This window comes from Adiantum capillus-veneris, chromosome 8, assembly GCF_014529385.1.
Source record: "Adiantum capillus-veneris isolate H3 chromosome 8, ASM1452938v2, whole genome shotgun sequence".
Taxonomy (NCBI): domain Eukaryota; kingdom Viridiplantae; phylum Streptophyta; class Polypodiopsida; order Polypodiales; family Pteridaceae; genus Adiantum; species Adiantum capillus-veneris.
This window is the reverse complement of record NC_140938.1, coordinates 153,038,509-153,054,029: the sequence shown is the minus strand read 5'-3', so window position 1 is coordinate 153,054,029 and position 15,521 is coordinate 153,038,509. Positions and strand designations below refer to the sequence as shown.

General features: G+C 46.9%; 1 protein-coding gene across 1 annotated transcript in view; it reads left to right on the top strand.

Annotated features, from left to right (window-relative positions):
- Nucleotides 1-15,260, top strand: part of LOC147453189 (mitochondrial import inner membrane translocase subunit TIM8-like) — a 31,754-nt gene extending 16,494 nt beyond the window's left edge. Inside the window, exon 2 of the mRNA XM_086518659.1 lies at nt 14,721-15,260. Coding sequence (XP_086374785.1) covers nt 14,721-14,903 — 183 coding nt within the window. The 3' untranslated portion in view covers nt 14,904-15,260. The remainder of the gene's footprint in view (nt 1-14,720) is intronic.
- The last annotated feature ends 261 nt before the right edge of the window (nt 15,261-15,521 follow it).

The following is a 15,521-nucleotide window of genomic DNA, read 5'->3' as shown; positions in this document are numbered from 1 at the left end:
GGCATGAGGACTTTTACATAATGCCTTTGGAAGGTTGTGATGTCCTTTTGGGAATTCCTTGGTACCACAAGAACAACGCCGTGGTCGACTATCGGGCGAGGAAAGCGACATTGACTACAGAGAAGGGCAGAACCATTGTACTCGATATAAAACTGAAGGGCGAGTCTGTCCCTATTGTATCGGCTTTGGCCATTTCAAAATTAATGAAATCCAGTCTTTTTGTTTACTCGATCTTTTTGAAAGAGTTGAGTGATGAGGATAGGAAAAATATGTCTGAACTTGATAAAGAACGCCAAGATTTTCTCCACTCTCATGCCGATTGCTTCTCAGAGGGTTTGCTAGGCGAGTTACCACCTGCTCGTCCTGAAGATCATACCATTGATCTGATTCTTGGAAGCACACCACCAAACCGGCCACCTTACCGTGTGAGCCGAGCAGAACGAAGAGATTATGAACCAATTGAAAGACCTCTTGGAAAAGGGTCTTGTCCAGCCTAGTACTTCATCGTATTGCTCTCCAGTGTTGTTGGTTTTGAAGAAAGACGGATCTTGGAGAATGTGCATCGATTATAGAGCTCTTGTCCAGCCTAGTACTTCACTGTATTGCTCTCCAGTGTTGTTGGTTTTGAAGAAAGACGGATTATGGAGAATGTGCATCGATTATAGAGCTCTCAAAAAAATCACCATCAAGAACAGATTTTCGATTCCTAGGATCGATAATATACTCGACAGATTACAGGGATCCTCGTGCTTTAGCAGGATTGATTTGAAGAGTGGATATCATCAGATCCGAATCGTGCCTGGAGACGTCTATAAGACAGCCTTTCGAACGACTTTTGGGTTATTTGAGTTTTTGGTGATGCCTTTTGGCTTAACCAATGCTCCTGCGACATTTAACCGAATGATGGACATGAGGGATTTTTCAAGAGTACAGGCTATTTGTTGGCACTTTCTTTGACGATATCATTGTTTTCTCCAAGAATGAGACAGAACATAGAGATCATCTGTTTCAGGTCTTTCAGGCATTAAGAGATCACAAGTTAGTGATTAATGCGAAGAAAAGTGATTTTTTCCTACTAGAGATACACTTTTTGGGACACACAGTGTCAGCAGCAGGAGTGCAAATGGATCCGGCCAAGATAGAGACTATCCGTGATTGACCCGATTTGAAGAATGTCCATGAAGTTGGAAGCTTCTTGGGATTGTGTTCGTACTATAGGCGGTTCATTCGAAAGTTTGCAGAGGTTGCTTCCCCTTTGCATATCTTGACACAGAAAGGAGTCCCTTTCTCGTGGGGACCCACAGAGGTGACTGCCTTTCAGACTTTGAAAGAGAAATTGACTACGGGACCAGTTTTGACTTTGCCGGACTTGCAGAAGTCATTTGAAGTATATTGTGATGCTTGTGGTCGTAGTCTGGGTGCGGTCTTAATGCAAGAAGGCCATGTCATTGCTTACGAGACCCGATTGTTCTCAAGGCCGGAAATGACAGCACGGATTTATGAGAAAGAGCTTTTGGCGGTTATCCATTCTCTTACTCAGTGGCGGCATTACCTACTCGCAGCGGATTTTACAGTCTTTACAGATCATCAGAGTTTACGCTACTTCTTGTCACAAAAGCAGCTATCGGAAAAGCAGGTGCGGTGGGCGAACATCTTATCACAGTTTCACTTCTAGATTGTCTATGTTCAGGGATAGAAGAATGTGGTGGCAAATGCTTTGTCTCGGAAGCCGTTGGTTCTGGCTATTTCCGCGATACATGATAGGAGCTTCAAGGATATGGTGTATGCCACAGATCTAGATTTTGCAGACATTTTCACACGGATACGGGATGGGGAGATAGTAGCGGGATATTCCATTCAGGTTGGCTACTTGATGAGAAAAACCATGTTGTGCGTTACACAATCGTTGAGGGAAAAGGTTATGATTGAATGCCACTGTCCACCTTTTACGGGTCACCGCGGCATTGCTACCACCATGAAAGGGGTAGAGAGATACTCCGCTCCTTTGTCAATAGATGCCTTGAGTTTTGTATACTAGAGTCATTGATGTCTCTTTGAGCTTCAGGGATACTGAGAGCTGACAATATTCTGCTGTCTGACTTTATGAAATGGAATTCCTGAATATGAAACTGATTTGTTCTTGACTTCTTTTTAAGTGCAGGAACTGATAGACGAAATGATTGCAGCATTTTGGTCTAAATGATCTCGAAAAGACATGGTTGCAATAGGGGTTAGTCAATCGGGTATCGATGAGGTCCCGATTGGATCTAGATGCGATTGCAAGCTACATTGCCGATAAATCATGGTCTATGATGCGAATGAATGTTGAATGTCATGTGATGTCGAGTGATGTCTTGTGATGTCGTGTGATGTGATTGTCGATTGGTACATGTGCTAGATGTGTGTTCCTAGTACGTAGGTACTAACAATTAGTGTTTGCTAAGACGGTTTATGGCCTCTGTCTGTTTTGTAGGCATAATCGAGGGCAATTACAATGCTTTCAAGAGGGGGGTATGTCACAAAGTGATGACGTGGCTGCCCGCTACTTTGGTGGGAAACCCTAATCCTAAAAAGCTGTAGAAAATGCTGACGTGGTTGACGGTACGGATGATACGTGGCAGTAGTACGGAATCCCGCGTTTTGCGGCGCAATTTGCGGAGGCAGCGCTGGCAGCTTTTTAGCCATGCTTTTTCTACGCAATTGGTGAGAAGAGAGAGAGAGATAAAACATCCTTTTCTTTATTTTAAGCGAGAAAGAGAGAGAGAAACTACTGCTTTATTTTTAAGCTTTTGATTTTCAGCTTTTGGGCTCTGCTTTTGGCAACCCTTGTAACTTTAAATAAGTGAGCAGGCCTCTCACAACTCAGAGCATCTGGACGTAGAGTCCGAGTGTGAGCGCCTGCCCGCACTCTTGTACTTTGAACTCAGATTAATACAAAAAGAAATATCGAAAGGGGCGCCAGTCTTTGGGGCCAATATCTCTAGGCACGGAACTACGCCGGGCGAGTGATGAGTCAATTGTGAACTGTGAACTGTTTTGAAGTGGTTATTTGGTGCTGTTGTGGTAGATTCTTGACTTGGAGTGTCCAAGTCTGTTACAGGAGCGCTAGCAGAGATCCAACCGTAGCGTTTTCAAATCAGCCCGTCTGGTGGTTTTGATCCAACATCGCAAATCAGCCGAGTGTTTCTACAAGCAACAAATCAGCCCAGCGTTTTCAGTTTTCACCCCTCTTCCCCGTTGGAGATCGCGTGGATCTGCAAACGCTATCTTCCTTGTCGTGGTCTGAAATTCAGCCCCGGAGGTGCTTCATTTTGAAGAGTTACCGAGGCGACTTTCTCCATTTGAGTCAGTAGAGTCCGCACTTGAGGTATTGCATGTATGTACATTTCATTTATCAATCATTTGAGTCAGTAGAGTCTGCACTTGAGGTATTGCATGTGTGTAATTCCATTTACGCAATCAGAAGCAAATATCTCATTGGCATCGGTGTGGGGGGTCCTTGAGAGGGTTGGTTGGGACCCGATTGGGTGTCATTCTCCTCTCTCTCTCTCTCTCTCTCTCTCTCTCTCTCTCTCTCTCTCTCCGCATCTCTACGGCTCTCTCATTCCCTCTCTTCAGGGAAAATAAAAGGAACCATCATTCATGCAAGGAAAGAAGTAAGGATTTGAGATAGTGGTAAACCCAAATCTTCACCTCACGTGCACATGGCTTTGTGTGCCGCGTGGACATGCTTTATCGACCTCGAGAGCCAATTTTGTACCTAGTCCTAGATAGGATTGTCTAGAATCCTAGGGGCAATTTTGTGAGTCTATTCGCAAGACTTGCATGTTTGGACGAGTCCATTAGATAACCCTCTTGCATAAATGGCGTTTTGACAGATGTTATTACACTTCTGTGGGCATTTGACATGTTGAGCATGTAGGTCTGGTCCAATCCGTTCGTCAAATGAGTTATCAGTAGAAACTCACATGTACGCACATTTGCACATTTTTTCCCACTTGGCCTAAAATTCCCTATTTGACGAAAGCGCCCAGATGGATGGCAGCCTTCACGCGATTGGAGGTTCTTATCTCAGTTCGAGCTTGCTCAGAGACTATACCCTCTCAGTTTTTCGAGCTAGAGGGCGAGGGACGCCTACACCGAGTTGCCGTAGAGGCTCCGGAGGTGGCTGAGTGCTGTTTTCAGAAGATCCTCGTGGTGGGCATCTGTGGGAGGACTTGTCATAGATCCCGACCCAACAGCTCTTGAGAGTTGAGACTAGCCACTGGAGACTGTGGGCTTGGGAGAGTTGTCCACTGGCACGAGTACAATGGGATCCTGGAGAGTGGCTTTGGAGGGACCCTTTCTCCTCTGCAGACCATCCAGGCGTCCCCTACTTTCAGTACACTGTTCGACTGGGACGTCACATACTAGCAGCGCAGAGAGGCTCGTCCTGCTGTAGCACCTCATTGGCAGGGGGAGGGTCTCATAGCTGAGTTCTTGGAAGCTTTTTGGGAGAGATTGTGGGACTCCAAATAGCCGAGACGTGTCACTTTGTTTCAGTGGCTGGTTGCACACAGAGCTACAACAGGGAGCTGGCTTGTACATAGTGGTCTCTCGGCCGCATGTGCAGCTTGTGACCATCTTGTGGAGAGTCAGCGTGACTGTCTTTGGGATTGTCCTTTGGCACAGCAGGTGTGGCTTCGTGTCCTTCTGCTGATGCCAGCTCTTTCCACAGCTCGGCAGTACACTTGGGGGGCAGCTGCTTGGTCCACTCTCACGGGCTTGGCACTTCAGTTTGAGCTATCTTCCACCTGCAGGATGATAGTGATGCAGGGGGGTCGACCTACACTCCAGCCTGCTACAAAGCTTACTCCATAGGAGTGGTGCAGTGAGAGAGAGGAGTGTTGGGAGCTCATCAGTGGCCTGACACTTTGGTTCATCTTGCGGGCCCTTTGCTTCCGCATCTTCGAGGCTCGCCTAGTATCACCAGCAGAGATTTTTCGAGATCTTTGGCTAGAGCCGATCCATACTCTCAGAGGACAATTCGAGAGACTCCAGGGCAGTTCCGACCGCATGCGGGAGCGCAGAGAGGCTTTCCTTCGACTCTGGCGTCTTGGGCCTTTTTTCACCATGGTCTAGGGTGTGCTTAGATGGCACTACCATCCACCTGTGTGGCTTTTCCCTCCTCCCATCTCTTGATTTAGCCTCATTGTACATATGCTGTTTTTTCATTGGGAGAGTCTCCCCATCAGGATTGTTGTAGGCCTCTTTTGTAGAGGTGGTTGTAGCCCTATGGGTAGTTTCATTAACTAATAGAAGGATCTTTTTCTCGGAAGCAAAGCAGAGCTATGGGAGTTGCACTCAGTTGAAGCAATATAAAGAAATACCGAAAGGGGCGTCAAGTTTGGGGCCAATGCTCTCTCTTGGGGTGGAACATCGCCACTCCCCATCTCGTGTGTCGTGCACTCTCTCTCTCTCTCTTCTTCTTCTTCTTCTTCTTCTTCTCTCACAATTCAGTTGTTATTTGAAGTGCTTAAAGTTGTACAATCTATTCTTTTCCGTCGGTACGTGGTGTCCGTCTCTCGTGACATCGGTATCAGAGCTTTAAGCGTGCGCTTTTCTAAAAGCATATCGGTCCTACCAAAGAGCAGATGGAGCAAGATGGCACTTCCAAGTTTTACAGGGATTCTATTAAAGTATCTCCGTGTCTCGACCCCGGACTTATTATCCACTCCCACCCTTACTTCATTCGGCATTGGGCGCGCTCCAGTTTTCATCGCTATGTCTTACAGGGCATAAGCCATAAAGATCTCCTGCAAGAGAAGAATCAAAGATTTTTCAAGCCGGTTTTTTTCTCAGAGGCAGTGCCATGCAGTGGTGGATGTCTATAGCTACCAAGCCGCACACTCCAAGGACTTGGCAAGCTTTCAAGAAATTTTTTTGCCGGAAGTTATATGCCTTCAGACACCTTTCTTTGGAGTGCTAGGGCCTTGACAAGGTAAGTGAAAGGGCAAAGACCTGGGGCATGACCTTTGGAATTGATAAATGCATGGTCACGGTGTTCCACGGAGACTTGCAGGATCTCTCTACGAGGATCTTTATTCTGGGTGGTGAGATGGTTGCAGTAGGTGAAACGTACAAGTACCTTGGCATCGATGTAGACTCGACCTTCTCCATTGAACGCATCGTCAAGGAGCGAGTGGACAAGGGGAGGAAAAGCCTATTCGCATGTTAGTACCTACTGGCAAACCGAGCCATCCTATATGGTCTCGACTGACTGTTTTAAAGGCGTGCGTATATACAATGATTTGTTATGGCGCGGATATTATGGGGGCCCACGATCAGCGTGTCCTTCACTCTCTGCAGCGCCTCGTCGCCATCGGGTTGCGAATGTTACTTGGGAAGGGAGCAAGGTCAACCTTTGTAGGGACGGCAACTCTCCATCTCGAATTTAACATACCACTTGTACCTGCTTTTTGTGGGGTACAACGAGCAAGGGCTTTTGACAAGTATCGCTCGGTTTCATCTACCTGGATAGGCTCCTTGGTAAACAAGAAGCCTAAGAACCAACCGTTCAAGAAGTGGACTTGGATGACAAGAACCCAAAACTGGATGAATAAGTATATCCCAGCGGCTGACTTTAGCTCAGCTCGCTACCACGCATGGGACAAGTGGGACGAGAGGCATTCGTGCCTGGCGTTGGAGCCCTATAAGACGGCCGGCTTTAACAAACTCGTGGATACCTGCTGCAGCTCAATAGGAGCACTATAGTGAATAGGAAGGAGGAGAGAATGTTGGCTCTCGTGAGAGTAGGTGGGCTCAAACTGGCTGATAGTTATATGCACGGACACAGCATTTGCACGCTGTGCTCCCAGTTAGAGGGTCGTTCGCTTTCGCATTTACTGATGAACTGTTCAGCGGTAGATGATTCTAGGGCGAGATGGCTAAACCGATTCAACTCCACCTTCAACTTACTCGACCCTTCGTTGGACCCTGAAGAAAGGACTGTTATCCTCCTTGGTGGGGAGGCTCGCGGGAAGCGGATGCCCTTCTGGGTACGCCGTGATCCGCACTCGAGGGACGGAAACGCAGGGCACGTGCCTGTGGCGAAGTTCCTTGGTGAAGTTGTACCCCGGTACTTGGGTGCGTTGCATAGGCGGATGGGGAGATAATGCTCCCCTTCCTATGCTGTTATTGAATCCGATCCCCCCCCCCCCCGGGGGAAATGACGTAATTCTCCCCAAGCAAAGCCATATGAGCTACAAGAGCGCCCAAGTGCTATTCCCTCCCGTGGGGGGGGGTCAACTTCACCTAAAAGGGGTTGGGAGGTGGAAAAGGGAGACATCACCAACCTCAGCGGACGCCACCTGTGAGCCGACGCCCTGCCAAGCGGGTATGGATTTCCTAGGGGAAAACCGTCAGGTTACAAAGGCAGTTTAGTGAGGTGATCGATAAGTTACCTTGAGGAGGCAACTCCAAAGGGAAGACCGAAGCAAGTCCCGCAGTACCTGGGCCTCTGAACAGAGGTACTTGGTTGCTGTCACGCCCAAATCAAGTTGGCGAGATGGGTCTCTCAAGGGAATCGTCATCGCCCTAAGAGTGTAGATAATTCTGGCCTCTCATAGTCCAGAGGAAACTAGTGACAAAAGAGTCTGCCTTCGGTTTCTGGGTGCATAGTCTTGGTCGTTCTTCATGTGCACTTTTCGGTGTATGAGGAGAGCGGCCGGGCGTGCCCTACCCGACTCCGAAAACAAAACAAAAAAAGTGCAGCTTCAAGCAGAGTGGGGTATCTTGAAATACTTGCCATGAAAACCCCAGCAGATTACTACTTGAAATTTCTCTATGTCTCTCAGTAGGTGTCTCTTCTCGAGCTGATAACCTTGGAGGCCCAGTGTGATTGCTTTAGCATTGGACTATCATCACCGCCACAGGAACACTGTCTGTCGAGGCTTGTTTCGATTATTCAGGAGCTTATGGACCATGTTGCGCTCGGCTATAACCTTACGAAAGAAATCTAATCCTAATTTTGGCGCAGGTTTCAGGATGGAAAGTCAATTGATTTTTGTAGCTCGAGTTATGTCGAGATTGTTTTTCAAGTTTCAATTTGTTTGGAATGGATGGTATCTGTTTTGAACGTGTCTTGGTGCCGATTTGAAATGTTTGGTTTTAATACTGGTTAATGCTAGGTGATTTACTCTCGGGTGGAGTAGTGAGAAATACAGGTTTGGTTGAACCTTGGAATGACGCAAACGGGATGTCTGGAGAGCGTTTCGTTGTATGCTTGAAAACCTTCAAACGATGCAACTGAGATGTTTGGGGAGGGTTTGTTTGTATGCTTGAACCTCCAAGCGACGTAGGCTACGGTCTGGGGAGCGTTTGGTTGTACTAGTTCTCTGAACTCATGGCTTGGACCTTTTTAGGTTATTTGCGAGGGGAGTGACGATGTAGTCGTTGAGTAGCTTCATACCGTTGACCGTCCGTCTTGGGGGAGTGCTTAGTGGTGCTGTTTGTTGTGTCTTGTAACATAAATATGTAAGCATTTGTGCTGCATTGTGATGTGCCAACCATTGAATAATCCTTATTGGATGAGGTTCTTCTGGGAAGCCAACGACCCAGGAAATCACGAGCTCCAATCGGGAATGAGACTCCTTATTTGATGAGATTCTTTTGGGAAGCTGACACAAGAAATCAAGAGCTCCAATCTGGAATGAGACTCCTTATTGGATGAGATTCTTCTGGGAAGCCAACGACCCAAGAAATCAAGAGCTTCGATTTGGAATAAGAAAATTGATTGTCCCTCGTATTTTTTTTTGGCTAACTTGAGTTTGTTTTGCAGATATGTTGTAATTGCGGACGATTACCTTCTTTCAAGAAGGGGGGATGCCTCAAACTGTTGACGTGTCAAGTCACTGAAGAATGGAGCCAACTTGCAGGCCTAAACCCTAAGTGAAGAAGCATAAGAAGAAGAAGAAGAAGAAGAAGAAGAAGAAGAAGAGGTTCTCACCAACTTATGGGACCCCGTCCGATGGGGCCCAAGTGACCTAAAGAGATTAAATAAAGCGGGACCTCCCCATGCACACACACAACATGGAGAATGATGACGTGGCAACAGATGTATGGAATCGTGCAATTTCCGTTGACATGCTAACATGGCAACCTGTACGAACAATCCTGCAATTTCCGTTGGCAATGCCACATGACAATTGTGATTTTCGTAAAACGCGCTGGTTGTTTTTTGAACCAAAAGCTTTTCAGTTTGATTGCTTTTCATGTAAACTGGTTTTAGGGGCCAAGGGCCTTTAAATATGACCCATGGGCTCTCATTTGGCAGTCTACTCGCGGGAGATGCAGAGCAGAGCCATGGGAGTTGTACTCAGTTGAAGCAATATAAAGAAATACTGAAAGGGGCGGCAGAGTTTGGGGCCAGTGCTCTCTCTTGGGATGGAACACCGCGACTCCCTGTCTCATGTGTCGTGCACTCTCTATCTCTTTCAGTTCAGTTGTTATTTGAAGTGCTTAAAGTTGTACAGTCTATTCTTTTCCGTTGGCACGTGGTGCCCGTCTCTTGTGACACAAAGTGTTGACGTGTCAAGCCACTAAAGACCATGGGTAGAGCTCTTCGAGCCTAACGCTAGTTGGCTTGCAGATCCCAACCGAGGGTCCTAAACCCTAGAAGTAGTAGAAGAAGCACGAGTTCTCAACAACTTACAGATCCTCGTCAAGTGGGACTAACAACCTATAATAAAGTGTTACCAACTTATGGGATTGTCACAAACGGGAGCGCATAACAATATAAAATACATTCGGATAAATAGAATTTATCACTTATTACTGAAGCCAAAGGATATAGAGAGAAATGGATAGAGAGAGAGATAGAGAGTGAGAAGATCGACACAGTATTGGGGACCAGAAGATGGGCTGGTCCCCCCCCGTAATAGTATCTTTATTACTGAGGAGAAGTCTATACAAGCACTTGAACCGAACGTATTACCACGTTCGTTCTAGAATAAGATTTGATGGTTCCCGAAAGCCTTAGCTTCCGATTCCTAGGGCAAAACCCTATTCCAAGGAACTTCCGTTCCTTATTCCAAATCCTTGAGAACCAAGGTTCTCACCTCTGGATCTCACCTTCCAGACTCAGGGCATGACATCCCTGCAACTCTTTTCTAACTCTGTTTCCAGAGTCCTCTTCTTGCAGATTAACTCCGCTTTCCTGGACACGAAGTCCTTCCCTTGGGAATTTCAACTTCCGGATCACATCTCAAGAGTCTACCTCTCTTCGATCCGTGGATTTGCTTCCCAAACTTGGGTACGAAACCCTTGGGCTGATTTGGCTCTAGTTCCTCAGAGCGCTTTTCTCCTGCAGAGGCTCATGCCTTCCTCTGCTCCTACTCCCTCACGAAGAGGAAGTACACTTGCAATCAAATACTTAGAGATCATAACATGAAAATCGTACCTTCAAAGTCTCTACGCTCGTAACGCAACTCGGTTCTCGAAAAAGCAATTCCCCGGAAGAGATCTCTACATAGAAAATCCTCTCTTCCAATCCTACACACAAAAGAGGTGTGTTCTTGTGTTCCTTCTCGTAAATCAGCCCCGTCTACGACGTTTATGGGTTGAAAACTGAGAAAAACAGCAGCTTGTCGCGATGGAAACATGCTCCGTAGGCACTTCTTCGCGAGCGAACTCGCGCATTGGGTCTTGGCGACATCGGGTACAGTTGGGACAATCATGGGCATCACCGACAAACGTCTTCTTTGCGGGTGAACTCTGCAACAGCATCTCCTTCTTGCAAAAACTGATCCTCCCTCTGAGTGAGGGCATGTGATGCTTTTATAGTTCCTAGCCACGGGCACGAATAGGTGCTCGCGTAGAGATCGCGACCGGGTTTTTTTTTTTTTTTTGTGCTGTTCTGCCAGAAAAAGAGAGAGAGAAAACGCTGGCTGATTTGTGGCCTTATTTATCAGATGGCTGCCCACTTATTAAGTGGGCGGTCGACGTATTTTAAAAATAGTCCGAACCTGCCCAAAAACTCAATAAAACCTTATAAGTTAAAAACAATGCTTTCACAGCACTTCCCAAGCATCCTTGGATGCAATCACATGCACATTTGCAATGCAGACATAGACTTCCTCGCAAGAAAGCATCTACTTTCCCGAAAAGCAATCCGGCTTTCTCAGAAAGCATCTATTTTTCCTCAAAGTTTCCTATGAACCCATCTTCATTCAAGTGCTTGCTTTTTCCTTGTGCACAATTCTAACACAGTTCGGAATTTCCACCTGACTATGGATATTCCCTTTCCGATGCACCCGTCACCCACCTTGTGACGCATCAGGAATACCCATCACCTAGTCCTTTCCTACCGAACTTAGGGTACAATCTCCTTCACGATGCTCTATGTCACCCATCCTATGACGCATCAGAGATGTCCGTTCCCGGACGGTCGGATACTTCTTTCCGATGCTCCTTGTCACCCATCCGATGTGACGCATTAGAAGCACCCGTTCCTGGTGGCCTTACAGGTATTCCCTTTCACAGTGCTCCCGTCATTACTTTGAATGACGCACTAGGAATACTCCGTACTCGGATGTCTCCAGTTAGAAAAACCCTCTCACTTAAAATTCCAATAATTCATTTAGAATTATTTTTCCTTGGTGTTCCAAGCGAGAAAACCCTCTCACTTATAAATCCAATAATCCATTTTGAATTATTTTTCTGTAAGATAAAGCCAATTTAGCAACAGGGATCCCATCCAATGGGGCCTATAATTAGTAGGACCTACACTCACACGCACAAAGTTTCCCAACGTAAAAAAGATGACGCCCTTGGTTGTACGGATTGCCTCTCAAAACACGTTGACATGCCACATGGCAATCTGCCCATGTTTTGCATTGTAGAGTGCTGATGTGGCACCAATACAGATTTTTGCGTTTTACGTGAGGGCCTTTTGAGGACCAGATGCTTTTAAGCTTGTCACTTTTCATGTAACTACTTTTGAGAGGCCCAGGGCCTGTAAATTGAAGGGTGGGCTCTCTTCTCTGGCTACCTTGCAGGAGCAAGAGCAGAGTAGCACAGAGCCGCGCCGACTTGTGTACTGAGTTCCAACAATATAAAGAAACACCGAAAGGGGAGCCAGGGTTTGGGGCCAATGCTCTCTTGGGTGGAACTCCACCACTCCCCGTCTTGTGTGTTGTGCTCTCTCTCTCTCTCTCTCTCTCTCTCTTTGAGTTCAATTGTTATTTGAAGTACTTAAAGTTGTTTCGTTTGTTCTTTTCCGTTGGCACGTGGTGCCCTCCCCATTACATAAACTGACAAAGAAGAGGACATTCCCACCCACTGTTCCTTGACCCAAATCCATGTTTTTTATTTTGGGTGGAGAGAGAGAGAGAGAGAGAGAGAGAGAGAGAGAGAGAGAGAGAGAGAGAGAGAGAGAGCACCGCGCTCAGGGCTATGGCTGCCTCCCTGGTGCCTCCTTGCCTTTGCTAGACGCCGATCTGCGCTCAGGGCTATGGCTGCCTCCCTGGTGCCTCCTTGCCTTTTGCTAGACGCCGATCTGTCTCTACGTTCATTTGGACACATTGGTGTGCTACTCAGAATTCCTTCCCTGCTCATTCTGCGCACATTGAATGCCATCTCTCGTGTACCCTCGGTGGTGTCCCTTGCCATCCTGCGCTACAGACGCTGCCCCTTGGGGGCCTGTTTTGCAACGAGGCTGCCTGGATTCTTCACCCTTGGCTTCTTAGCTTCTACCTGGTGGTCGAACCGCAGTCTTCTTGGATTCCTTCATGACATTTCATTGGTGGTTCCTTTGCTTTACTGGCTTTCCATGCCTACCTTGCTGGCTTCCACTTTTGGTGATGCTTTTTAGTGGCTCCCTGGTGGTTCCCCCCCGTCCTCTTGATTTTCTTCGCGGCATTTCATTGCTGTTCTCTCTTTTTCATTATGGACGGGCACCTTTTGTGGCAGCAGTTTGGGTCATCCTCTTCAGCCTCTTCTCTCCCATCCTTCACCCTCTTGTGCAGTGGTGGTCTCTCAGTGCATCTTTTGATGCTGTCTTGGGCTTCTCAGTTACGCCCCATACCTTTCTTGGTTGTTTTTCTCTTTGCAGCAGTTTGGAGGTGCCTGTCTTTTAGAGGCTTTGGTGGATACCCTCTCCCTCCAGCCTGGTGTGGTTGCTAGGGCACTTTTTATCCTTACTAGGAAGGGTTTCTCCTCTTGGTTTCTAGCCATTGGCCTTGTAATTGCCTACAGGTGCCTCATGTAACAGTTTTTACTTCCCTTGGGGTAGGGGTAGGCACCATTTTGGCGCAGAGAGAGAGAGAGAGAGAGAGAGAGAGAGAGAGAGAGAGAGAGAGAGAGAGAGAGAGAGCACTCTCTTATTAGCTCGTTTAGACACCATGCTATTCACAGTTGATACTAACCAGTCTGAGGGGATTCATGCTAGATTGACATATGATGCCACCTCTCCGCACCTTGCCCTTCCCGGAGCTCGATGGGAGGCCATTAGAGTAGTTGGCTCCCGTGGGAAGCGTCGTTGTGTTGACCCTCGTTTTGCTTCCGCCAATGCTGCACTTCGGAGGCTTTGGGTGTGGGAGGGTCGTGCCCTATCTCAGCTTTATTGGGACCCAGGCGAGTGGCATTGGCCTCACTCTGACCCCACTGGTGCACCAGTATCCTTCTTTGAGTACACTGTCAAGATTGGACGGTTAGCACTGATGAGACAGCAGCCAGAGCAGCCCACTCGTATGCGTTTCTGGTTACATTCAGGCCTCTCCCATGCCTATCTGCAGCAGTTTTGGTCCACCATCTGGGATTTACATGCGGCTCGTCGTATTTCTTTTTTCATGTGGATGATTGCACATGCGGGACTTCTAGTTGGGACTTGGCTAGCTACTATGGGTCATGATCCGTTATGTACTCGCTGTCCTTTGCGACTACTTGAGTCACCTGCACACTGCCTTTGGTCATGCTCAGCTTCCCATGTACTGTGGCTTGTAGTTTGCTTTCTACTTAGCAGAGCAGGTGTTCAGCATGGATTTCTTACTTGGGGATCTGTCTCATGGTTGATGCCGATGCCCGGCCCCCATCTTTTTTATGAGGGCTCAGAAACAGATCCAGCCTTTATGCTCACATCGATTGGTTATCGGCGAGGTACTTTGGCTATGCTACCACAGATTGCTTGGCAGGGGGATTCTCAGACACGTGATGAAGTTTTTTCAGTCATCACTAGTATTACACTATGGAATGTTTGGAGAGCTCGTTGTCTCCACATTCTAAGTGCATCTCCACAGCTCCTTCAGGATACCCTCACTGCCATTTGGCTGGACATCATTCATACCCTGATTTGGCAGTGGGATTCATCCTCAGGTACATCTCGAGCAGCCGAGGCACGCCGATTTGCCTTCCTTCGGCGTTGGGCTCGATCCCCACTCTTCTTCACACTTACAGGTGGCCAGATTACGTGGCATTATGCCCCTCGGTGGTTTCTCCTCCACTCATCACACCGACCACCATGAGATAGTTCTAGTCGAGTTGTCACTATAGTGGCTCTCCTCCTTACATTCAGCTTGTACACCCCACGTGATAGGCTATTTTGGCATCCGCTGGGGATTATATTGTACTCAGTAATATACAGCCCTGACTTTTTTTCAAAAAAAGAGAGAGAGAGAGAGAGAGAGAGAGAGAGAGAGAGTCCTTGGTGATTTGTTTGAGAGTTATTGGTAATGTTTCTTTGCCAGCGTGAAAAGAACCGAGCAATGATGAATGAATTGGTCAGCAAAGTGACAAGTACATGTTGGGACAAGTGTGTTGGCACACCTGGCAGCAAATTCAGCTCAAGTGAGAACTCATGCTTGACCTATTGTGCGCAGAGATATTTGGAGACAAGTGCCTTAATTGTCAGACGGTTTGGAATAGATTAATGTGGTCTTTTGGGCCTGCAAGCTACAATTTGGTAACATGCGAAGATTATGTTAGGACTCTGTTAGAATATTTCAATGGGGCTTATTTTTATATGCAATTGCTCAATTTTTCATGCGATATTTTACATTCTGATAAAAATGCTGCTGTATATGCTCCTTTACTGGCGGGATGTGACAATGAGCTACATAGTTTCTGGGCCAGAGCTAAGATGAAGGCTTAGAAAAGGACATGCTGGTTGTAGCTCTTGCTTGTGTCATGCAAACATCCATCTGGAGAAACTGCATTTGTTATGCGATATGAAGACATTTAGTCTATGCTCCTAAAAAAGTGATGGAGGTGAATCACATTTTGATGTACTGCATGAGTTGGGTGATGCTTTTGATTTGCTTTGCTGAAGATGTGAAATAGATTCTGGTCGGAGAAAAAAAAATGTAGTGGTGGTGCATGTTCTGTTGATCTCATGTTTGCTTGCATTCTAGAGCCAAGAATAGTGGTAGTGGTAATGTCTTTCTTTGCTCTGATATGACAAATCATGTAAGAATGTCGCAGGATAAGCAGATTTAATTGGTCCGGAGGACACTGCACGCCAAACATCTTCTCTGGCGTCAGTTGTTGCT